The 24,886-nt window shown below is 42.9% G+C and overlaps 1 protein-coding gene across 1 annotated transcript in view; it reads right to left on the bottom strand.

Moving 5' to 3' along the window:
* Positions 1 to 24,886, bottom strand: part of LOC147730764 (uncharacterized) — a 625,137-nt gene that overhangs the window by 242,032 nt on the left and 358,219 nt on the right. The window contains exons 19-21 of the mRNA XM_086955578.1: positions 23,655 to 23,810; positions 7,878 to 8,051; positions 4,435 to 4,642 (exon numbers count right to left, since the gene is read on the bottom strand). Coding sequence (XP_086811704.1) covers positions 4,435 to 4,642; positions 7,878 to 8,051; positions 23,655 to 23,810 — 538 coding nt within the window. The remainder of the gene's footprint in view (positions 1 to 4,434; positions 4,643 to 7,877; positions 8,052 to 23,654; positions 23,811 to 24,886) is intronic.

A 24,886-nucleotide genomic window follows, 5' to 3' on the forward strand; every position in this document is an offset into this window, starting at 1 on the left:
TAAAAATGATTGGTTGATTGTAAGAAGTGGAGATTGAACAGTACGTTGCATGTTAATGTTTATGTTAAACGAAAAGTACTATTGGGTGTGAAAAAAAAAGACATGTAACAGAGCTGTGGATTGGCAGGTGTTTCTGGAGGGAAAACAGTGTTGTTACTTTGCTGTAGAACGTTGAGATATGAACTTTTGACCTGTGCCTTCAGCCAGGTGCAGAATGAGGTGTTACCATGGAAACAGCCAGAGATGGCAGTGGGTGATGGGTGACTTTTATGTGACATTGAAAATATTGTGAGGGAGAACCAACTGAAATGTAAATGCTTACGTTACGCGCTCCGCATTGCTTCCGGGAAGCTGCGCTTCGCGCCTCGCGCACCGGAGCACTTCCGGGTGCGTTAACGCGGCGCGTCATATGACGGATTACGCAACAACGCGATACGTCGTTGGGGCTCCACCGGAACTGATCGAATTGGTAGTCTACAGTGTTTCTGGATGTTTCAGACTGAAGCTGGCGTCAGCATGAGACCTCCCGTGGCTACGTCGTGGCCATTCCGCGAGCAATCATGGCAGTTGCTCCCCACCGGAAGTCTGCAGGAGTCGGGGGCCTCGGTGACTCTTGTAGAATCTTCAAGGCTGAGGGGACGCTTTTGGGAATGGGGCTCATGCCCTAGCAGTCAAGCGTCCGAGTTCCAGGGTTGCCCAGAGCCATCCTTGCAGGCCAGGCCCAAGTCTGTGGAGCCGACCGCCATTTCCTGAGCTCCGTGGCAGCCGCCTGTCGCTGTATCGGAAGAGTGGGTGCAATTCAGCCGGATGGCGGGTGAGACGGTGTAATAGCATGAGCAGGCGTAATTCAGCTGGCCGAGCGAGGCACTGTGCCGCAGGAGCAGGCGGAACTCAGCTGGCCGAGTGAAGCGCTGGGGTGTAGCTAAGAAACCTCCACCTGGTGAGGTGGGAGAGGCTCGTTCGTGCCGCCTCTCCCTTCCAGTGCACCCCACGCCGTCTCCTGGCGCAGGTATATGTGATGGTCGGACCAGGGCACCGCATGACGTGTCTTCAGGTCAAACGGATTGTGGGACAAGGTCCAGAATGGAAGAGGCATCAAAAGGCAAGAAGTTCCGCCTGACCCCGGGAGCCGGCCGCCTATGTCGGGGGGATCTCAGGCCATACCAGGGGAACAAGACTTGGGGAGGGGGCAGGAGCCAAGCGCCCCCTCCGAGTCCGCGTTTCTTGGACCCTGAAGTATGGCACTCAACATTCAGAACTTATGACATTTGTGCAAGGCAGGGACATCGAAGCCTCTCAGGGACCAAGTATATCCAGCGTCCTTCCTACAGAAGGTGGTGGGGGTGGCGGCATTAGCAAGGCATCCCCCCACACAACTTGTCGGACCCTGAAGTATGGCTCTCAACATCCAGAACTTATGACATTTGTGGAAGGCGGGGACATCGAAGCCTCTCAGGGACCAAGCATATCCAGAGTCCTTCCTACAGAAGGTGGTGGGGGTGGCGGCATTAGCAAGGCATCCCCCCACACAACTTGTCAGACATGATCTCTGGATGTACTGGGTGTTCAATTTCAGAATTGAAACTACTAAGAAGCAATTAGAAGTGTTGTTTTCATGTTGCAGTAGGCTGCCATGTAAATAGTTATTTAATAAAACGTTTTATCCTGTTACTTTGCTGGTGTGTTGTACATATTTATAATATTTGCATAGTGTTTGTCGTTATTTTGGGCGGGGTGGGCGGCGGAGCCGAGCTGTCTTGCAGCTATCATGGCGTCGAGCTCGGTTCCTCTCTCTAGTTTCATGTTTTTTCTAACGATTTATATGTTATAGTTTGCTAGCACGATACAGCGGATAGTCCGCATTTTATATATATGTCCTTTTTATTAGGGGGGTCCTCCGGTGGAGTCGGACGATCTACCTCTAATAAACAGTCCGGGTTGAAACAACTACCAACAAACGGGGCAGAGATAGGCATGATGGGTTACAAAGGGGACAAAAGTGTGCACTACCTATCCTTCACTATCTGCAAAAACTAAACAGAGTATTGCGACTTTATGCTTATTTGTGAACAGAGAATGACCCAAAGAGAACCAATTTCGAACAATCATAGGCTATTGGTAGTGGGCAGAGAGGCCATGACACAGAAAATGGCTGTTACTTACGTGCATGATGGGGCCTAAAAGGGACTAGATGGCGTGGCTACTGTTTCGCGACTTTCACTTTACTTTTAACAATGCTTGTGGTGAACATAAATGAACGCCGCTTATGTATACCTAATTTTAGTCATTTTCCACAAAAAAGCTTTTGATATTTGCTATTAAAAAACAAAAGAAAATCACTGAAAAAACCATAGGTTATAGACCATATATAGTTAAATATCTGAAGTCCATCTCTGCGCTCGATGGGGATACAGGTCGTCGATCAGAAGATGTGCTGGCCACCTCTAATGGTAATAGCGTGGCCAGGGCTCTTGTCGTTGCCTCTGCAAATTGCAGAGGGTGCACTTGTTTGACATGACGCACCATGGCATGTATGGAAAAGGAATATTTTTTTGCTGGATTTCTTCTTGAGAGAACCAAGTCACATATCGTGCAGGTTACTTTTGGTGCATTCACTTTCTTTTGATCTTCAGGATAAGTGAAAAATTGCCAGATGAAAGATTTATTTTTTCTTATTAAAGGTAGTCGATCATTTTGGTCAGATTCGGAAGATGAATGAGATACGGTAGCCATTTCACCAAAGTCTTCCGAAAGATGTAGGACGTTGTTCTCTCTTGAGAGTAGAAAAGATAGTGAGGGAAGTGGGTGGAGTGCTGCGTGTAAATTCCAGAATTGAAAGTATTAAGAACCAATTGAAAGTGTTATTTTCATGTTGCAGTAGGCTGCCATGTAAATAGTTATTTAATAAAACGTTTTACCCTGTTAATTTGCTGGTGTGTTGTGTATCTTTATAATATTTGTCGTTATTTTGGGTGGGGTGGGCGGCGGAGCCGAGCTGTCTTGCAGCCATCATGGCGTCGAGCTCGGTTCCTCTCACTAGTTTCATATTTCTCATGAGGGGTTGTTCCTAATTTTTCTATTTTAGCGAGGTCAAAAAAAGATCTCATCAGTGGCCTACTGATTTTGCTCGATTCCTTTTGTTTTTTCTAACGATTTATATGTTATAGTTTGCTAGCACGGTACAGCGGCTAGTCCGCATTTTATATATATGTCCTTTTTATTAGGGGTGTCCTCCGGTGGAGTCGGACGATCTACCTCTAATAAACGGTCCGGGTTGAACCAACTACCATCCTGATTTTGTATATCTTCTGAGCTGGATTTAAGCACACAATTGTTGAAGTATGAAACGTTTTATATTTCTAAAAAAAATACTAAGGTGTGTACATCCGGTAACGCACGAAAGTTTAAAAAGACATTCGGCTCCATTTACTGAAAAGTTTCATAAGAATAAAAAAGAAGTCTAGGTACAGTCTCTTTGACGTACTAGAAGTTCTTTGAGGGGTGTATGAAGAAATTCAATAAGTGCAAATCGCAAGGTTTTTACGAAATATATAGGCTGGTGCGCGCACTCGGTCGCGCACGAAAGCCTGGAAATGCGATATCCATTTTATTGACAACTGTTGCCGAGAGTGCGCACACATGGTCGCGCACGAAAGTTTAGTAAGGGTATTTTAATTTACAGACAAATTTTAATGTGTTTAAAAAAAGGCAAGGTACAGACTTTCGAATTCTGTATTGCTTTACAAGGAGTGTCTATGCAACTTGAACAGTGAAGAAAACGGCTTGTTTTCGAAAAAAATATTGCCAGAACTTTATTGTCAAAAGTATAGGTTGCATACACGACATTTTTCTGAATTAGCATTTTAAAAACCAATGAAATTCACAGAAAAAACCATAGGTTTTACACACGTTATAGTTAAGAAGTAGCATTTAAAAAACCTATGAAATTCACTGAAAAAACCATAGGTTTGACACATGTTATAGTTAGCTGGAAATTTTACTGACATAAAACCAATGAAATTCCACGTTATAGTTAGTTGGACTCACTATAACTTGCGCGTGCAATGCACTGCTGATGACGTCACATATTACATCACTCATGACATGGTCAGTAGGCTGAGAAGAGCTTATGTGGTCACTGTAGCTCAGCTGCAATGTCTGAGTTGTACAGGCCCCTCGTCTCCCAATGGAAGGCAGGTGTTGTATGGCTTAATCTGGATGAGTCTTCTGTAAATCCCCCGACAAGGGCAGCAAGATGGTAATGGCTTGGTGGAGGAAACCCACCTCATCACACCGAGGTAAAAGGCACCATTCACCACCAAGGGCGTGCAATAGACCTGACCAGAACAACCGCGCTGTGATTGGGTCCTAAATCTTACCCTTTCCCTAGACGCCCACCTCCCGCTGTGGGCACAGGCAGATCCTCACACTTACTTGTGTTCGCGGGGATGCCGAATTTCTCAACCAGGTCCACGGAAGGTTGATCAAGTGGGGTTTCCGCTCTAGACGTCAACACTGGGGGTATCTGGCTAATGTAGGCGAAGAGCAGTGGGATGTTCTTGACGCACAGCACATTCACTAGGGTCGCCACAGAGAAGGGAACTGCCGTTGCAGTCGGAGTTTCTCTTTTTCTTCTCTGTGTCTGAAAGAAAAATGTAAAAGAAAGGTACGTCACATGAGGGCGTCATTATGAAGACCATATTTTCTCAGCAACACACCCAGTCGAATTTTATTTGGCTTTCTCATTTTTTTTGCATATTTTATATAGCGCGAACTCGACCCGAAGGTTTTGGAGCGCTTTACATGAGCACTGTATTTACATTACACATTCAGGCACGGGGAGATTAAGTGATTTGTCAAGAATCACAGGATGTGGACGCGACCTTGCTTCCAGCACCAGGCGAAATCATCACGTAGTACACGTAGGTACGTACTTGTACGTATATACAACACAGCAGAGTAAAGCCCATCTCAGTGCTGCTGACGTTACACATTGCTAGGATGTCTCCAAGGCGAGCCTCTAATGCTCCTTCGGTCTTAAAGTTCCCGCCTCTATTGCAAGAGAGTACCCAGACCAGCTCATCAATAATGGCTTTGGGACACCATTTATCCGAATACTTTACGAAGGTGAGTTTGAAAAACAGAAGAGTTTTATCAGCAGATTTTTTAGAACTAGGTCAAAACATTAGTCTGGGTATTTTAGTCCACTGACAGGAGGCAGCGAGCGCCAAGCTTTGGAGTGAAAGGGTTTTAAGACGGGAATTAAAATAACAAAAAGTCGTTGGTCAGTAAAAATTCCACTGGCAAAATGTGTGATGTAATCAACGTAGTGATATAAGTAGAAAATAAACATGCTTCTGGAAACTCTTGTAATAACAAGAATAAGAAGTACTGTTAGGCAGATAGAACAATCATTGGCAAAGCCAATAGCTCTGGCCTTGGCATGCTGATGAGATGGGTCATTATTGTTTTCTTTTTTATTGAAGGCATGTATCACAGAAAGAAAAAAAGAACACAGAAATGAAAACATGTCACCAACAAAATGTGCCAGCCGTCTGCTTGCATAAAAAAAAAAAATACTATCACATATCAATGTAATGGATCAGTAAGAGGGGTTGCTACCAGGCAGATATACTTAGAAAAGGGTGTTGAAAACTGATTTGTTTTAATGCACTTTAAAGGAAAATAGGATTCTTATTGGCCCAGATAAAAGGTGCTAGTGCCTTTCAAATACTGTAACCTTAATATACAGTTTAAACATAAAAGGATGACTAAAATATAAAATCGGATGAGTGGAAAAAAAAGCACTGGCAAAGCGCACTTCTTTTTAGGTCGATATGTTTATATGATTAAGTAACATGCCATCATTCACAGTACAAGAGAGTCAGTGGCTGAAGTGAGGTGTCTATTGTCTGCAGTGATGGATAAAAGCAAAGTGTAAACGAGCGCTGAACAGGCAAATGGATGAAGACACTTGACCCAAACATCATCTCTGCTTTTATATATAAAACACAATACCAACATTTACTCATTGTAAATCAACACCCCTGCCTATGTATATATTTTCTATTTATGATTTCGAATTACATGTAGCTGATGTAACAGTTAAAGCTACTTCTAGACCAGACCTAAAAAGAGAGAAATATGGCAAAAACAGCAAATGTATCATTATAAGGAATAACAACAGGTCACAATCTTTCAGACTTGAAATTAAAATCTAACTATTCGGGCAAGGTCAGGTAGGTATTGTGACATTGCAGGAAAAGTAAAAGATATAGCGAAAATTGAGGCATCCTTATGGACTAGCATACTGACAATCATCATTGATGAATCCATTATACAGAAGATCCTTGCAGCTCCTGTGACACCAGCATAGTTGGGAAAACCTGTCTGTTTCTCCACTGCTGACAGACACCCGTTGATTCAATCTGATCTTATTATCTTCTGTGCCTGTTGCCATCACATTCACTGGCAGGTCATCAGACCGCAGACTCCCATGATGGAACTTCGGACTCAAATGAGATGCACACTTTGTGCATGATGTTATTTCCAACCCTGTCTCCATTTGGATGTCTACACCCACTCAGAGGACATATGCAGAGCTTCTCTCCCGCTCGGACTCTTCTTGCTCCTTTACTGCGCACAACCAGCCCAATGGCAATGGGGTTCAAACAGAACCTCACATCTTGGGTGCAAAAAAACATCTCACAAAACATTTTACAGTTGGAACTGGCAATCACATGACATGTCACTCTTTGATCATCAATGAGAATGAAATGATGAGCCCGTTTGCATCCTATGTGGAATTCATGATGCTCTCCCTGGTGGTCCTAAATGGCTGGTACCACTTCATGGTATCATAAACAGAATAAAATCCACTTGGACTGTGGACGTGATCCCCACTTGGTGGGGAGCACTCAGTGTTTTTTAAAATACCCCTCACACACCAACAGGCCCCTTGGTGTCATGCTTCATCATCGGGGTCTTCGCACCCCTCTACGGGATGCGGCGTGTTACGACCAACGATTACGTGAGAGCACTAATTCAGACTATGTGTGGTGTTTGTAGGGTAATGATTGTTCGTGAGTGGTGAGGTTTGAAAAAGTGATAATTGATAGTTAAATAATACCTGGCACGTGGGGTGAAGAAAAAACTTTTTAATATGCCCCCCAGGCTGGTATTATTAAAATAGTGCAGTGTGAGGTTATTTGTGTATAATTTTGTCCATTAACCTCGTGTGTGCGTCTACATGAACATGTTTCGGAGTCTAATACTCCTTCAGGACGGGGTAGCACAAATCCCCACCTTACTCACATATATATATAAACGTGTATGATACTTCATGGTAGCCTGTTTACCACAGGGCTCGAGTCGGGGTACCATGCAGGTGGACGGCGTCCCTCCACTTATTTTACCAGGTGGACGCCGTCCCCCTGCCAAACAGCTGGACTTCACTCTTGGCCTCTCTGGGACGAGATCGGAGCTCACAGCACGCTGCTCACACGCTGGCTTCTCAGATGCAACCGCATCTAAGGGGTGAGCTAGGGGAGGCAATGAGCCCGATGGTGTAAGCCACCTTTCGTGATGTCACTTCCTGTCGTGACGTCACCTCCGGTGAAATTGTCCCCCCACTTCTTTTTTTAGGACTTGTGCCGTGGTCTACCACAATCTATTCAGTAGCGCCCATAATTTATGACATGTGGCAATTGAAAGCTTGGAAATCTTGTTGCTGATTTTTTTTCTTTCAACACAGCAAAAAAGAACATCAGAGAGATATGTTAATTTGTTGTAAGTTATTGAATGTGCTTCTTGGTGGGTAATAGGGGAGTGAGAGCTGTACATTTCCTGCTTCTTGTACTTGAGGCTGCATGACTCACCTGACTCATCTGCGTATTGGCCATGTCCAAGATATTCTGGAGCTGATTAAGCTGCGAGGTTGTCTCCTCAATTGATGGTAATGCAGCCATTTTCTCCTTTAGGGCCCCGGCCAGTTGTGTGAGGCCAATTATTGCTACGTCAATGCTGTTCTGGAGTTCCAGCGGCAAGTACATCTAGGAAGCACAAGAAGAAATGTATAGAGCCATGTTAAAAATCTTCAAACCTTCCTCCAGCTGAAGGAAAGAGAATAACCTAATCCCTTTAGTGGCTACTGGTGACATAGGTGCTAATGGGAATCACTGAAACCTTTACCTACAAATTCAGCTCCAGCTGGAGGAGAAGTGGCCAGAAGCAGGAGATATTCCTCAGCAGCCCTATGCCTCTGTCCCAGCCCAACTGACATTTCAGTGATGATATGTTTTCCAGTTCATCAGAAAGGCTTTAGTGCAGCTGGTGGAAGCACCAAAAATTAGGTTGGGTACCACAATGCGCTTCGAGAGAGAGAGAAAGAGAAAGAATGGGAGAGAGAGAGAAAGAAGGTGTGTGTGTGAGACAGAGAAAGAGACAGGGAAAGAGAGAAAGAGGCCCAGGCCCTTAGAAGACTTAAGGTTGGAACATAATGTTCTTTGCCAAACAAAGATTGCAAAGCCAATAGGTCTGGGTTTAATATGCTAACGGAAGCAGCGTTACCAATCAGAATGAAATACGTGGAAGGGGATCAGGAAGTATTGACAGAGCGGACAACATTTGTAAAGTACTTAATGCAAGCACTTGAGTTGAGGTGAAAGGATACACTGAAACAGCCAAAAACATTAGGTAACTGAGGACTACTCCAGTGTGCTGAGCTAAGAAGTAATTAACAAAGTCTCAAGCCAATGACTAAACGAGGCTGATCAAAGGAAATTAATTGATTGAAAGAGGCCAGATCGAAAGCTCATTCTATGTATATCGTTAATGAAAGAGCAATCTGTCAGATGCACTGTTTAAGCCTAGACCTAAAAATGAAAGTTAGAGTCAGTTAGATGTGGAGTAGTGCCTCAGCAGCAGCAGAACTGTATACCATGGCTGTTACAAATACTATGGCTCATACTTGAGTCTCACTGTCCTATGTGATGGATTTACATATGCCTTTTATCTAGATTAGTTGGGCTCTATGATATACAAATGTCTTCATGGCTGTAGGTTCTGGAATCACTGGCTGAGTGAGATTTTAGTGTTAAGAAATGCTCTGGTGCAATTACATACACAGACCTCTCAATGTCAATGAGTATCATGATTTCTAGGCACTCAATTTGCACCTTAGATCTGGTATATTTTTAGCATTTTGTATTCTCTTTGGATTCAGACGACTTTCTTTAATCTACCACCCCCACTTTATGTACTTGCATGTCCAGCTTTTTGTCGAAGATAGGGACTGGCACAAATGTCTGAATTTATTTCATGTTCCTCATTGCCGTTGTGTGTAATCTCGTGGGACACTACCTCTCATCTGCACCTCTCTCTCCACATTATTCACAAAACTGGTATAAAGATGTATAAGACTTTTTGAAGTCTTTGGCTGCTTTTGCTTGGGCAGTTTTCTTGCATCTTTTTAACGGAGAGCATGGTAGCTTCCACTTACATATCAGCTGCAAGTTTAGTTTATTTTTGGGTCTCTCTAAGGTTCAGAATGTGTCCCAGTGACATTACCAGTTTCTAGATGATTTTGCAGTCTCAGCTTGACTAATATCCCGCTCTGTATCACCTGCACCCTCACCTCATTTGGGGGATTGATATAGTCTTTATGAGCTGTGCCTTAACCTCACCAGTGGCGTTGACCAAGGGGCACATGCCTACTATCTCATGCAGCACCGTGGGGTACACATCTATGCATGCCCATAATATGTGCCATTGGCTTTGTGGACAAAGCTTCCTTCTTGATGCTATCAACTGTATTCTTTTTTAGTTTTTTTTTTATTAAACAAGCCGTAGGATAAACATTGGTACATTAATTACTTCATAATTAGACAAAAATTTCCAGACAATATACAAGAAACAAAACTACACAAACTGCAATAACGTACGACTAAACGTTTTTCCTTTCATAAAGTGCTAAAACAAAGACGTAGTCAGATTGAAAATATAAAAACTATTGGTATGGAACAAACATCAAGATTGCAATACGGATTGATAAAGTGCTAGTGCAATGTGGTATGGAAGCCGCTAATTTAAAACAGCAAGAATATTATTGTAAATTTTTTAAGTGCTAGTGCAGTAACATGTAAAGTTGGCATATATAAAGAGACTAGAGCGTTAAAGTGGGTGGACCGACAATATATATCAGGAGGAGTATTATCCTATTTCTTTAAAGTACAAATGCAAAATCGCACAACGTTAACAAATAAATATATCTATGATGGAATACACAAACGACTGGTATAATATAGCAGATTAAATATGTAGTTGAAATTCTTAAAAATGTAGAAGCAATACATTCTAAAAATTTGACTTAAATAAGACTATTAACTTCCTTTTATCGATTCAAGCATCTCAAAATATTTCCAGTTCCTTTCAAACCTAGCAATCGCTCCCACTCTACCTGCATAGGCTCTCTCAAAGTTACATGTTCTTCTCATTTTATTAATCCATTTTAATTGGCATGGGGCTATCATAGATTTCCAATTTTGTAAGATTAAAGATCGTGCTACCGCCGTAGAGATAAAAATAAACACTTCTTCTGATTTGTTAAACCTGTTCCTATCTTTACAGATACCGAAAAGGGCTATCTCTGCCTCTGGTAGTAGAATTTTCCCAATTGCCATCTCCAAGTCTGTAAAAATCCCCTTCCAAAAGGATTCTAACTTAGGACAGGAGAAGAAGATATGATGCCAGCCACCCTGACCCCTAGTTTTACATCTGAAACATTTGTTCTCGTATTCAGGGAATATTCTCTGCAAAGCCTCAGGGGTATAATATAACAACCAACGAGAAAAAAAGGACATACGTTTATAATTAGCTGCTCGGAGTGCTTTGTTTCCTAAATGACATATAACTTCCCAGTCTTTATCTGTAAAAACACACTGAGTCATAAGGCTTATTTTTTCTAAGTGGCAAGCAGTTAAAGGAGATGGTCCAGAGGGGAAGAGCTTTTTATACCAGAATCCAATACCTGTATGTTTCTCCCCATATAGAGCTGTTAACAAAACATTGGGTGTTGTATCTAGCCCTCCTATTTCTTTTTTTATAAAATTGACCAGTTGTATATATTCGAAGAACCTAATACGTCTAGGATGTGCTCTATCTATTACCATTTGCCAGCCAATTACAGAATTTTGGATGAGTAGGTGCCTTATTTCCCCAAATCCAGCGGATTCCCATTCTAGCAGGTGATTCAATGATATCTGAAGACCCATCTTAGCACATTCTATCAGTTTCAAATGAATAGATCCATCTGAACCATATTTTTTAAATAAGAGCCGTAATCTTGATGCATATCCTATCAGTGTCTTATATCTGGTTTTCTTAGGAAGCTTTGCAGTTTTTAAAAAGAAAAAAATTTGAGAGCCTGATTCCTCAAGCATTTTATCCCAAAAAAATTGTCTCTTGTCTGTCTGTTCCTTAATAATCCCGCCACTATGTCAAATAAAGCTGCTTCATAATATGTTTTAAAATGGGGCAGAGCGAGTCCACCTAGGTTTACTGAAAGTTGTACCACCCAGAGCTTGGCTCTTGAGGCCTTTTTATTCCAAATAAATCTTCTCATCATGGATTCAAGTTCATTAAAAAAGGCCATGTTAACTTTAATTGGGATATTGCTAAACAAGAATAAAAGCAAAGGCAGTACGTTCATCTTTACCAAAGCCACTCTGCCAATCAAAGACAAAGGCAACAGGTCCCATTGTTCAAGTAAGCTCTTGATTTTGTTCTTCGTTTTTAAATAATTTAAACGAAAAAGTTCTTGATACTCCCTGGTTACATAGATCCCTAGGTATCTTATTGGATCCCGTTTTTCTGCTTGGGGCTGAAGTTCTAATGGAAGAAAATCTGAATTTGAGCATAAAACAAGAACTTCTGTTTTTTTCTCATTGATCTTATAACCCCCAATCTTTTCGTATTCCTTAAGATCTTTCATAAGATGAAGAATATTTTCTTTATCGGGAGCCATATATAAGATAATATCGTCTGCGAATAATTTTAGTTTTGACATTCCAACGATTGGGGGAGATATTGCTACATTATTCCTTAATTTTATTACTAGAGGTTCAATAAAAAAAGTGAAAAGCAAGGGGGATAAGGGGCACCCCTGTCTAGTGCCTCGATTTATTTTTATCTTCCCTGCTTGCCTAGCATTAATTATAACCTGGGCTGATGCCCCTTCATAAATATTCTGTAGCATATTAATAATTAAAGCAGGGAACCCAAAATAACCCAGGGAAGTAAATAAAACTGACCAGTTAACTAAATCAAATGCTTTTTCTGCATCAATCATTAAGATGCATGCAGGGATTGAGTTAATATTAAAAAAATCTAACGCCTGTATCAAATATTCTGTATTAGCAGCCATATAACGACCGGCTATAAACCCCGTCCGGTCTTGATGTATTACCTCCTGGGCTGCGAACACAAATCTTTGAGCCCAGATTTTCATAAAAATCTTATAGTCCGAGTTCAACAGACTAATTGGTCTAAAGGAATTCACATCCTCGGGGTTCTTATCTTTCTTCACGAAACTAATAATTGTGGACTCTTTGAACTCTAAAGGAACCGTACCGCCAATTCGAATATAATTAAATAGATTTTTCAAGGGGTCTTCTAGTTCCTTCAAAAACACCTTATAAAACTCAATTGGGAACCCATCTATACCTGAGGCTTTCGCTCCCGCTGTTTCCTTTATACCATTTTGTATTTCTAGGGAACTTATTTCGCTATTTATTTGATTATGCCTGGAGACAGAAATTTTGGGTATATCCAGATTGTCAAAATATTCCCTGATTAGTGTTTCTTCCACTTGAATAGCAGGAGAATAGATTCTCTTATAATGATCTAGGAATATTTTCGCGATCCCCTCACTCCGAGTCTCTGTACCACCGAGGGGATCCTGAATTTTCAAAATAATAGAGGACTCTTGTTTTTTTCGGATCGAGTTAGCCAAAAGCTTCCCCATCAGTTGGCTATCTTCATATAGTTTTTGCTGGAAGGCCTTTGAGCTGTTTATCTCTTCCAAAATAAAGAAGTCCCTGAGCGATGCTTTGGCTTGTTCCCATTTATTAGGCATTTGATGCAGTTTTAATGCGTACTCTTTCTCAGCGATACACTGAAGGGTAGATATTTTTCCCTTACGGACATTTGCCTTGTTGCTGGAATATGCTATAATCTGTCCTCGGGCTGCAGCTTTAAATGCGCCCCATACTGCAAAAGGCTCTGCTGAATCCTTATTTACCACAAAAAACTCTTTTATCCATTCTCTGAAGCTCTCTACCCATAATGTATTCTGTAAGAGGGTACGATCCAGCTGCCACCTGGGACGCACCCCCTCCATACCCTCCAGAATCAATTCAATTTCAATCCTCCCGTGATCTGAAAACGGATTACAACCTATCAATGCGTTGGAGATTTGAAACGATCTGGAGGATAGAAATAAGTCTATTCTGGAGGCTGTCTGAAATCTATTAGAATAACATGTGTAGTACTCAGTGTTGGGATTCAGTGAGCGCCAAGAGTCCCGCAGTTGGTATTCTGCCATAAAGGCTTCTAGCACCCTTTTAGTTTTTGGTTTTAATTGTTTCTTATTCTTGTTAGAGGTATCCTTCTTTAAATCCTGAATGTAATTAAAATCACCCCCTATTATAATTTGCCCCGGAGTACCCCTTAACGTTTCACTAATTTCAGTCAGGGCCGTGGTGTCATCTAAGATTGGGCCATAGTAATTTACAAGGTTGAATGTTTTTCCCAGCAGTTTTACTACCACCCAAAGCCATCTACCTTTAGGATCTCTTTGCACCTGCACAATTTCCCAAGGTAGGTTTCTTGAGAAGTAGATTGCGACACCCCTCTGTGCCACCCCTGCTGAAGAGAAGAACCCATGGGAGAAATATCTTGGCAGAAACAATTTTGGATAATGTGTTTTCAGGTGTGTCTCCTGGAGGAAGACCACCTGGTGTTTAAGGGCTGTAATCCATTTTAAAAGGGCACCGTATTTCTGTTTGTTGAGCAGCCCATTTGCATTTAAGGACAGGATTTTGCATGGATCAAATCCCATCTATAGAAAAAAATCTGAAACATATTCTGTACCAACTAATTTCTAGAATAACAGACCTACTGTGCTTGTATTTTTTTACTGCATTTACCCCCCCCACCTTACACCCCCCCAGTGACATGGGAGCCCCCCCTCCGTACACGCAGCCCACATCTCCCCCCCCATAGCTTCTTCAGGTGTCTTCTTGTTACACCTGGTATGACCCACTAACCCAGGCGCCGCCTTGATTGTTTCCCTCTTTTTTATTTACTTTTATATAAATATATATATTATATATATATATATATATATTTTTTTTTATGTTTTTGCTAACAGAATACTCGGATTTCTTAGATGTAATCGCTTTTTAAGTTTTTTAAGCTTTTGAGCCTTTAAACCTAAGCCTTTGTGGATATTTCATTGAGAAGAGTCTGGGCCTCTTCAATATCGGTAAACAAAAAGAATTTTCCCTTTACAAGAACCTTCAGCTTTGATTGCTGAGCAATCGAGGCCTGGGCGCCATTAGCTTTGAACAGCTGTAACAATTTTACGAATTCTTTCCTTCTTTTGGCCGCGGCCGCAGTCATGTCTGAGAATATCCTACATTTAATAGTTTCTGAAATAGCAAACTGACGTTGTTGATAGGCCTTTGAAAGAATCCGCTCCTTAACCCTGAAGTCCGCAAAATTCAGTAAGATTGTTCTTGGAAATGGAGAATTTGGGAAACGCTGAGCCGGTACTCTGTGGGCCCTTGTTATTGTTAAGTCTCCCTCAAAGTCTGGTAGGACTACTTTCTGGATGAAGGAGTTAACCCATTGTATCGTGTCTGGGCCTTCTGTTCCTTCGGGAACCCCCACAATTCTCAGGTTTGATCTACAAGAATGGTTCTCCAACTCCTCAAGTTTATTTTCCATAGAGATCCTCTTCTTTACAGCCTCCTTGGTTGCTCCTGAGGCCCTATTCATTTGATCTTCCAAGCTTGTTATCCTTGACTCAGCTTCCTGAACCCTTATAGGGAGTGCTAATGTTATTTCCTCCAGCTTATCTATTCTGGCATGGATGGCAGCTAGCTCAGTTCGTTGATTATTTTTAATCTCACGGATTTCGTCGAGAATTAAATTGAGCATCTCACGAATGTCTAGCTGGAATTTCGCTTCAGATCTCCCTTCAGAGTCCAGTATACTTAAGTTGAGCCCTGTTGCTTCTTCATTCCTGGGGGTTATCGCTTGTATGATATCCCCATCCCTTACTTCCTCATTTGCTGTTGGAAGCTGGGTTTGAGGTGCAGATACTGTCTTGTCGGGGCCTTTAGATAAGGCACTTGGGGCAGGTGTATCCTGTGAAGAGGAGGGGAGGATCAATTTTGGAGTTGTTTTTTTCGCAAAAAGTGGAAAATCCTTCACTTCCTTTCCTCTGGTTCCACTCTTTCCACCCCCCTCTTCTGTCTGGGCCGCTGGTATAGCCGGAGTTGGAGAAGGATTTGGGGGTTGAGGATGAACTACCACCTCTAACTGAAGAGAAGGAACTACAGTATTAAGGTCAACCATGTTGCCCTCCTTGAGTACTGCTTTACACTGTTCTTCGTGCTGTTGGGGGGTGGAGGGGAGAGGCAGTTCATCATCTGAAGACTCGGGTGTTGTATCTTCAGGCACAGGGCTTTCCTCCCTGTTGCCATCCTCTTTTTTATCCTTAGCAGCCTTGCGTGCCGCCTTTCTAGCCAGAGCAAGGCGAGTTTTAGCCTTCTGTCGGGCAGCCGCTTCCACTTTGCTGAGTTTGACTGCATCCTCACACTCTTTCTGCGGTTTGCCCATTCTTAGAAGTGCAACCTCTCCTTTATATATATATATATATATTTTTTTTGCAAAGAACTTATGAAGCTTCTGAGACTTAACTGTACTATTGCGTGACCATCAAGAGGTTTTTTTTTTTTTTTATTTGATTTTTTTTCCTCACAATTACAGCTTGGCAGTCTTTATAAGGCCCTGGAGTTGAGAAACACCGCTGATACTTTACAGCCGATTTTCACGAAATGCTTGTATAATGTGTAAGACGCTTTATTCAGCTTCTGCTAATGAGAGGGTCAGATTGACATTTTTTCATTTTCCCCCTCCACTTTTGCCAACCTATCCCTAGCCCCAGTCCTTAAATCTCACAGTTTGTCTCGGTGCTGGTATCACTGAGGGATCACTGAGGGAATGCTCACCTCGGGCATTCTCGGAATGCACTCTCCGCTGACAGTCCAGGAACGTAGCGAGTATAGTGATGCGGTAATTTACAGTTGAACCGGACTCGCGGGGCAGAGTTTTAAACGGCTCCTCTGCTACAGTCCTCAGAGGTTTTCAGCCGCGATTCCGATGCTTCGTTCACGCTCCAACGCTCATTTTCCTTGCTTCGCGGCGGCCAGCGCAGAAGCAGACTGCGAGAGCAGCGGGAAGCAGCTAGCGTCTCTGAAGCTCGATCGCCATTCCTGAAGGCGGAGCCATGGGTCGTGAGTCACGGGAGACTACGCAGAGGCGTGGATCTCTGCAGTCCCCGTCATCCCTCGAGCTGCAAAAGCTATCAACTGTATTCTGACTGGAAAATTGTGAGCATGTCATCATCATTAAACTTAGTAGCGAACAATTAGGCTATCTGTCTAGTGTTGCAAAACTGACTACTGAATTCTGCCACTCGAGCTCCAACCTGGGGCATTGCAAGATGGCTTCCAACCAAGGTGTAGATTCTTCTTTTACATGTTGGTGACAAGGATGGGATTCGTATCGGCTCATCTGCTAACCGATCTCATCCATTTATCAAAATCTGTTTCCCAACAAAGAGAGGTAGGCACTCTTTTGAGAACCCACATGACTCTAAAAAACCTGTGTATAGTAAGTAGTTTTGCAATACGTCTGTGAGCGCATTTAAGAATGCAGGTTTTATTTAAACATTTGATAGGTGTCCTGGGTTTGAATGAAATCCAGTATTTGTAAAGTGCACAATTACCCAAGGGTGTCTAGGTACTGGGGGCTCTCGGGAAGATTAGGCAAGCTATTGCTCAGAGTCACTTGGTGCTGGACTGACCAGCCGCCGGGGATCAAACCGTGAACCCCATGGGCCGGTGTCAGGTACCCTGGCCACTGCACCATACCTCTTCCAGGAAGCCATGAGCGTGTGATGTTTTAATGTATGCAAATTGTCACAGGCACACAGGAATGTAGGAATGTTGTAGCACAATACGTCTTGGACACACATGGAGTATCAATATTGCTCTCAAATATGCATTAAAAAAATACTGTCTGCTCTTAACCTGTGCATGTTACATGATTTATGGAATGCAACTCTGAGTACCTGATGGCAGCTGTACATGCTGTGGTGCATGTGTATAAGTATCTCTTCCACTGCTATTAGAGCAGCAAATGCATTATTGAGACTACTGGAATGGAGGACAGACTATAACTGCTTGTGCGATGCTAACATTTAATTTTTATGGACCCTGTTAGATTTGGGGGTCTCTAGTTGGCAGAGGTAGGTACCTTTGACCAAATAGGGACCCTTGCGTCTAGTCAGGGTAGGTGCGTACACTCCTAAAATAACCCCTGCTCACCCCTTGGTAGCTTGGCACAAGCAGACAGGCATATCTCAGAGGCATTGTGTAAAGCATTTATGAACACATACAGTAACCCGGTGACAGCGCTAAAGATGAACACCACACAAGTTGTGGTATAAAAATAAGTATTTTTATATAGACTTTACACAAGACCACAAACGACAAAATCCACAATACTGTACTTTAAAAATGGTGGAATTAGCTTAGTTCTCTTTAGAAGTAAAACGCGACACTTTAAGTTCAATGTACCTTTGGATGCGTAACGATATACAGCGAAAGTGTTGCAGGGAAGGTGATGCGTCAGTTCCTTACACGCAGGAACTGGGATGTGTTGGTTCCCTACTACTGCATAGGGCACGGTGATGGTCCGGTTCATCTCTGCATGGGGAGGTGATGTGTCTGTTTCTTACTGCGCTTCTGTGGCGATGCGGCTCGCAACGCCCTGGTGCGATGGAGATCTGGTACAATGAAACAAATGGCGTCTTCTTCTTAATGCGACAACGATGCGTGCACACCCGACGGCCTTGATGCGACTCTTCTGAGCCACGACAGGCCATGCGACATGCTTCTCCAGTGATGCGACAGAGTCTGCTGCGACGGCGACACTCTGCTCCGGTGATGCGAGGCACTTCGGGTGATGCGATGGCGACAGTGGTGACACGCTTCTCCAGTGATGCGACAGCGTCTGCTGCGACAGCAACACTCTTCTCTCGTGATGCGATGACAACGGCTGCGGCGACGACACGCTTCTTCGTCTTGAGTCGCGCTGAGCTGGTTGGTGAAGTCTGTAGTCCCTGAGACTTCAGCAGGAGGCAAGCTCTATCTCAAGCCCTTGGAGATCCTTTATAAGTTGATTTGAAAGTAGCGCAAAGTCCTTTCACCCTTCTTTGGCAGTCAGGCAACCACTGCAGGCCAATCCCCGAAACAGCACTCAGCTTAGGGATAGTCTCCTCCTCAGTTTCTCTGGTTCCTCTCCTCAGGAAAAGTTTGTCTTGTTTCCCAAAAGGGATCTAGAGTTCTGGGGTCTGGGTCCCCATATTTATACTAGCAAATCCTTTGTCTCTGGAGGCAGAAAGTGGCTGTACCTAGTCCAAACCAGTTCTGGTCAGTCCTGCAGCACTTTGTTGACAAGACTCCTTCTTTCCTTTGACAGTGTGGGCCAGGGACATCAGATGCACCACAGAAGGCGGAGCCAGCATTATGGCAGGCAGTCACAGCCTTATTCAGGTCCCAGGTGCAACTCCTCCCACCCATCTACATGCAGATAGCTCTATTCAGCCCTGTGCTGACACACCCTGTCTCCTGGAACAGCCCAGCCCCTGTCACTCAAACTCCAGACAAGGAATACACAACCTAGCAGAGGTAGGCTTGGACAGTTAGGCAAGAAAATACCACTTTATACAAGTGGTATTTTCAAACACAGAATGTTATAACCAACTTCACTAAAAGATGTATTTCATCATTCTGAGTTCAGGCCTACTGAACTCAAATTTCTACCTAGTTCCCTGAGTCAGTTAGGATTATAAGATGTTATAATCAAACTGCTCATTCTGGCCAATGGGGAAAGGTAGCCTCGCAATAGTGAAAAGCGAAAATGGCTGTAATTCACTATTAGGACATGCCACACACACCAGGGCATGTCCTACCTTTTACCTACAATGCACCCTGCCATTGGGCCTACCATAGGGATGACTAATATGCAGAAAAGGGAAGGTTTATGGACTAGCAAATGGGTGCACCTGCCCAGTCAACATGGCAGTACCAGACTGCGCACAGGCTCTGCAATGGCAGACCTTGAGACACACTTTTACAGGGGAAAAAAGTGTGGTGGCGCAACCAGTGCTGCAAGCCCACCAGCAGGATTTGATTTACCAGCCCTGGGCACTCGCAGTGCACTATACTAGGATCTGACAGTAAATCAAATAAGACAATCATGGAGTCACTAATTCATACATCAATTTACAATAGGGAGAGCATATGCACTTTAGCACTGATCAGCAGTGGTAAAGTGCCCCAAGTCATATAACCAACAAAAAAAGGTCAGACAAAATACAGGAGGAAGGCACAAAGTTCAGGGATGACCGTGCAAAAAGGGCCAAGTCCACCAGACCCATACTTCTACAATTGTGCATCCTGTGGTATTTTTGCAGCTGTGCTGTTTGTACATAAATTCTTTGTACTTGGAAAAATCAGATTTCCTTGGTCAACATTCTTCCAGAAGGTAGTAAAGGTGTGCAAAATAACTATATGCAAACATCTTTTGGCTGCTTCACAGAACACCAACCACGTTTGACCTAACAATATCCTGTTTGGGTAAGCATCCCATCAAGTGTGAGCAATGATTACATTTTCTGATAATTACTTAATCAAGTCTGACAGTAAGAAGGGCTGTGCAAAGCGTACACAGTACTGAAACTGCTGTGATTAAGGCCAACAAGGAGATAAGGGTTGCGATGGACATGGGCGGGGCAGCAGCCCTGATTCTCCTCAACATGTCAGCGGCCTTTGATACCCTGGATAATAGATTGCTGAGACACCGTCTACCCTGTGGGGTGCTGTAGGGTTCCTCCCTCGTCCAACACTATTCAATATTTACATGTCTGAGTTAGCACCTATGATTCAAAAATTTTGTTTTAATCTGACCTCTTATGCAGATGACACACACATCGTGGTCTCTGTGTTTAAAAACAAACCAACTGTCTCGCTACAATATCAGGATTGTATGGGTGAGTAATCATTGCCTATATCTCAAGTCTGATAAAACACAGGTAATAATATTCTGTGGCCTCCCGCTAAACTGGGATGTTTCCTGGTGGCCGGTTCAGCTGGGCGATTTCCCTAAACCAGTAGTTACAGATAAGAGTCTGGGTGTGCAGATTGATAACAAATTGACATATGTAAATCAAATAAATGCAACGGTTTTTACTTCTTTCTTTATAATTTAGAAAATAAACAAAATTCTCCCTATCTTCCAGCAAACACTAGGAAAACTGTTATGACTGCTTTGGTACTATTGAAAATAGATTGTTGTAAGGGCTTTGACTTGAACATTCAAAGCCAACACTTAGAAAAATTGCAGATGACACATAATCCAGGTGGTTTCTAAAGAAATATGAACACTGCACTGGCTCCTGTAGGGATCCATATTAAGTTTAAGGCCTTAGGGTTGGCTTATAAAGCCTTAAATAATGCGTGTCTTGTCTTTCTTATAAAGCTGTTTAATTGATTCCAACCTACTAGACTTTTATGTTCCACTGAAGCTAAATATATGATTATTCCCAGATTTCAGAAGACTAGCTGGGGTGGACAAAGCCTGACTTATGGAATGGCTAAACTGTGGAACACTCTTCCTCTACATAGTAGAGCGCCACCTTCATTGGGCTCCTTTAGGAAGGAGCTCAAAACGTGGCTTTTTCAGAATTAGTTTCATTTTTTCTAGTCATGCTCTCTATGAGTCTCAGCGCCAAGACACCCCACGGTATTCGTGTGCTTAATAAGTTGCAATGACAAGACATAACAACATCAAGTGTGAGCAATGGTTACATTTTCTGATAATTACTTAATCAAGCCTGATGGTAAGAAGGTCTGTGCAGAGCGTACAAAGCCTTTTTGTTCAACAAACAATAATTAAATAATGATGGTTTTCTACCTCTATATACGCTGCAGAAGGCAGTACACATAGAAGTAACAAATTGATTCTTTATGTGCAGGAAGGGACACCTTTCAGCACATAAACAATCATTCCCTCTAAGGTTGGCACACTTGCACTATGGCGCAAGGGTGTCAGTGTTGGCACTAGGCAGCTATTTTTAGCGCCAGTGCTAGTGAAAACACAGGGATGCACAGTATTATGGTAAATACTGAGGGGCAGATTTATGAGTTCTGGCGCCTCTCTGCAAATCAGCAGGGATGCGCCAGAACTTATGCGTCACGCAATTCCCTCCTTGCGGCACCACAGATGCGCCGCATTTACAATGCGGCGCACCATGGTGCAAGGAAGGGCAGATGCGTGACGCATCTTGTGGTGTACGGGCGGCGCGTTGCTGGAGTAGCTTCGCAAGTGCGACACAACTCCTGCAATGTACAGAGGCCACCCATACATAACGTGGTGCGCCACTCCTTACGACTGCTTCAAGCAGGCATAAGGATTTGACCCAGCAGCGTCGTAAAACTGACTCAGTGAAATCTTGTAGATTTCACTGCGTCAGTTTTACGGGGCTTTCCTACGAGGGATCGCCCACCCTGCGACAGAACGCCCACATGAAACCTGACGCAGATTTCATGTGGCACAGGGCTTTACAATGTGACGCACCTGCCTAGATGCGTCACGTTGAAAACAGGTCGCAGGGATGCGCCACGTTTCCGCGCCGTTGCGTGACACAACGGCGGCATAAACGTGCCGCAAGTCCGACATAAATCTGCCCCAGAGTATCCCTGCGTTTTGGAAATGGCGATGTGGTGCTACAAAATGTGCCACAGTTCCACATACCATCATTTCCTTGTAAATATGCCCCTTGGTTTTTCAATCCTATCTATGGAACCCAGAATAAATGAACTAAGAATGAAGATGGAATCCTTAAGATAGGTTTAATTGCACTTTATTCACTGGATCCCTTAAGAACATAGTGATAAAAAGAAAATATTGCTCCACCCCAGCTGATGGTGACAAGGGGTGTGTAGTAGCAGCTCGAAGATGAAGCATGCCACTTATAGTGGGTGAGGGCACTTTCATCCCACAGGAAGGGATCCCAGAGAGGGCTGCCTTTAGAGACGTTATACCACTTCAACCTCTAGGTGTGTGATTACATTATTTAATCATGCCTGATGGTAAGAAGGACTGCAGCACGTAAGAACGCCTTTTTGTTTAACAAATTTGGTGATGCAGAGGAACAGGGGTTTGACAATGTCCCAGACATAGAATTATCTTAGAATGCAACTGAAATGTGAAATGAATACTAGGAGGTGTTGTTCACCTATAGAGAAATTTTACAGAGTAACTGTCCTTCATATGAAACTGAGAACAATGTAGGTGTTTAAGAGATCAGTTTGTTTTCAGATGCTTTTCCAACAAAATACAGACAAGATTGCGTGCAGGAAGCGAAGCGAGAAGACGTTCTGGATATCGCAAAGGGAACTGAATGTCAATGACAATGTTTGTTAAGGCAATATGTGATGGAGAAAACTGTAGAAGTGGGGCTGTATGTTCAGTGAGTGACTTCACCTGACTGCAGGAGGATGTGTGCGGGGTCCATGGGGACCATTTCCCCAATTTCCAGGGCCACCCTCGGGGGTGGGGAGGGAAATCATACGTGATGCAAAATCAGTTTTCTCCCTGACAGCTCCTTTACCTCTGCGATTATGTCTATAATGTGGCGTGGGTGCAGAGTCACACTGTTTCTTTATTTGTAAAGGACAATGCCCCTCGCAGTGAGGAAACAGCGCCTTAGGATTGCACCAGTATTACATTTGCATCAACACTATTTGTATTCGGGGACGGGTCATGCAAGTGTCTGCGGCCCCTTTCTCTAGTATCAAAGTGCCCAGGCATACAGACAGCGCGTGTACATGCTAATTGCACCCCTTGGCCACTTTCCATAGAACAGCCCCAGTCTGCTAAACCAGATATGGGAATGCTTGTAAAGGATATCTGTACTGAGATGTTTTTTCACTCCTTATTACTGAAAAACTTGGAATGAAGCTTTAAATGGGTAACCCTGAAGCAAACATGTCTGCCCTTCAGTTCTCTCTGTTTTCTAGCAGTGATGCAGGGGAATCAATTCCATGTTGATGCGCATGAAGCTTACTTTATTTTCAGATTCTCATTCCCTCTGGTGAAATGACATAAGCCAACATCTCCACCTATAATTCTATGGGCTGCTGATTCTCTATCTTTAAAGTGGCATCTGCACACACATATAGAGCTACGACCCCTTTGTTGTAGTTACTTAACACTTAATATGATGTATTTGCCCTTACCCTGTAGACAAAGTTGAAAAGATCTACGTTCCTAAGCAGAACAATTGCCATTTGGTAGCCTTGTAGAGCCGGCATGTTGCAGAAGACTCTCAGCGGCTGAGGCACCAGGGAGGGATCTTTGCTGCAGGCGTAGAGCTGCTGGAACCAGGCGATCATCTGCACTTGTGGAAAAGGAGGGAGAGAAAGACAGCACATCACATTTTGGTCAGTTTTGGCAACATGAGTATTTTGCAGTGAATCACAAAATATTACAGATAGATGTTGGTGGCAGATAATGTGAAATAGCCCCATTGAGCTTCAACACTTTCCTATTTTCTCTTGGAACAGGCAAGTATTAAACCGTCTGCAGCCTCACTCTAGCAACACCAGTACTGTTGCTGCCACGAGTATTTTGAAGTCACTTTCTGTTTTGTTACCTCCTCTTCTGCTGAGAGGGGTTGACCTCTGTATTTACTAGACTAACTGGGAAAAAAACTACATTTTTATGTTGCATTTGAGCATCTACACCCAACTAAATAAAAAATTACGACGTATGACTATACTGTTATGAAATTCAGCCTCATGTGCAGTTTTTATATTACATGTAGAATTTGGAAAGAATCTTCATAGTCTTGGTATAGTGGGACATTCCATATAGGAGAAGAACTGGGGGGGGGGGGTTCTACACTGAAGGCCTTGTGAAGCGAACAGTGGTTCTGCCACAAGTATACTTAACATACAATGTAACTTCAAAGTTGTCTATCCCTTTACTCACTTGGGATGTCACAAATGTTTCCAAAAAATATCTAAACACATGATGATATTATACTAGCACAAATTAATTACGGCATACTGTAATTTATTTGGTCAAATCAAATAATTAATCATGATAAGGCAAGTACTACACATAACAGTTATGGTGAAAGATGTAAGACACAGTGCAATAATGTGTATAACATACATACATCAAAATATTTACATTAAATACAAAAACCAAATGACAGAAAACATTCAAAATAGAGTGAAAGAACACATATATATATATTCTCACATAGACTAAAGATTTATTTACATAGTTTGTTAGGTCATTGCGGAATGTACTACTCCTAATTTAAGCGTCAACGTTTTGACCCTACTCAGTCTTGTGCTATAATGAAGCATCAAATGAGGGTCTTCTTCAGGACAGAGAATAAAGAGTGTGTAGCCTCCTCCAATGTGGTTCTCTAGGAATTCAAAATGGTAATTGTATCAAG

Source organism: Lissotriton vulgaris, chromosome 2_1 (assembly GCF_964263255.1).
Source record: "Lissotriton vulgaris chromosome 2_1, aLisVul1.2, whole genome shotgun sequence".
NCBI lineage: Eukaryota > Metazoa > Chordata > Amphibia > Caudata > Salamandridae > Lissotriton > Lissotriton vulgaris.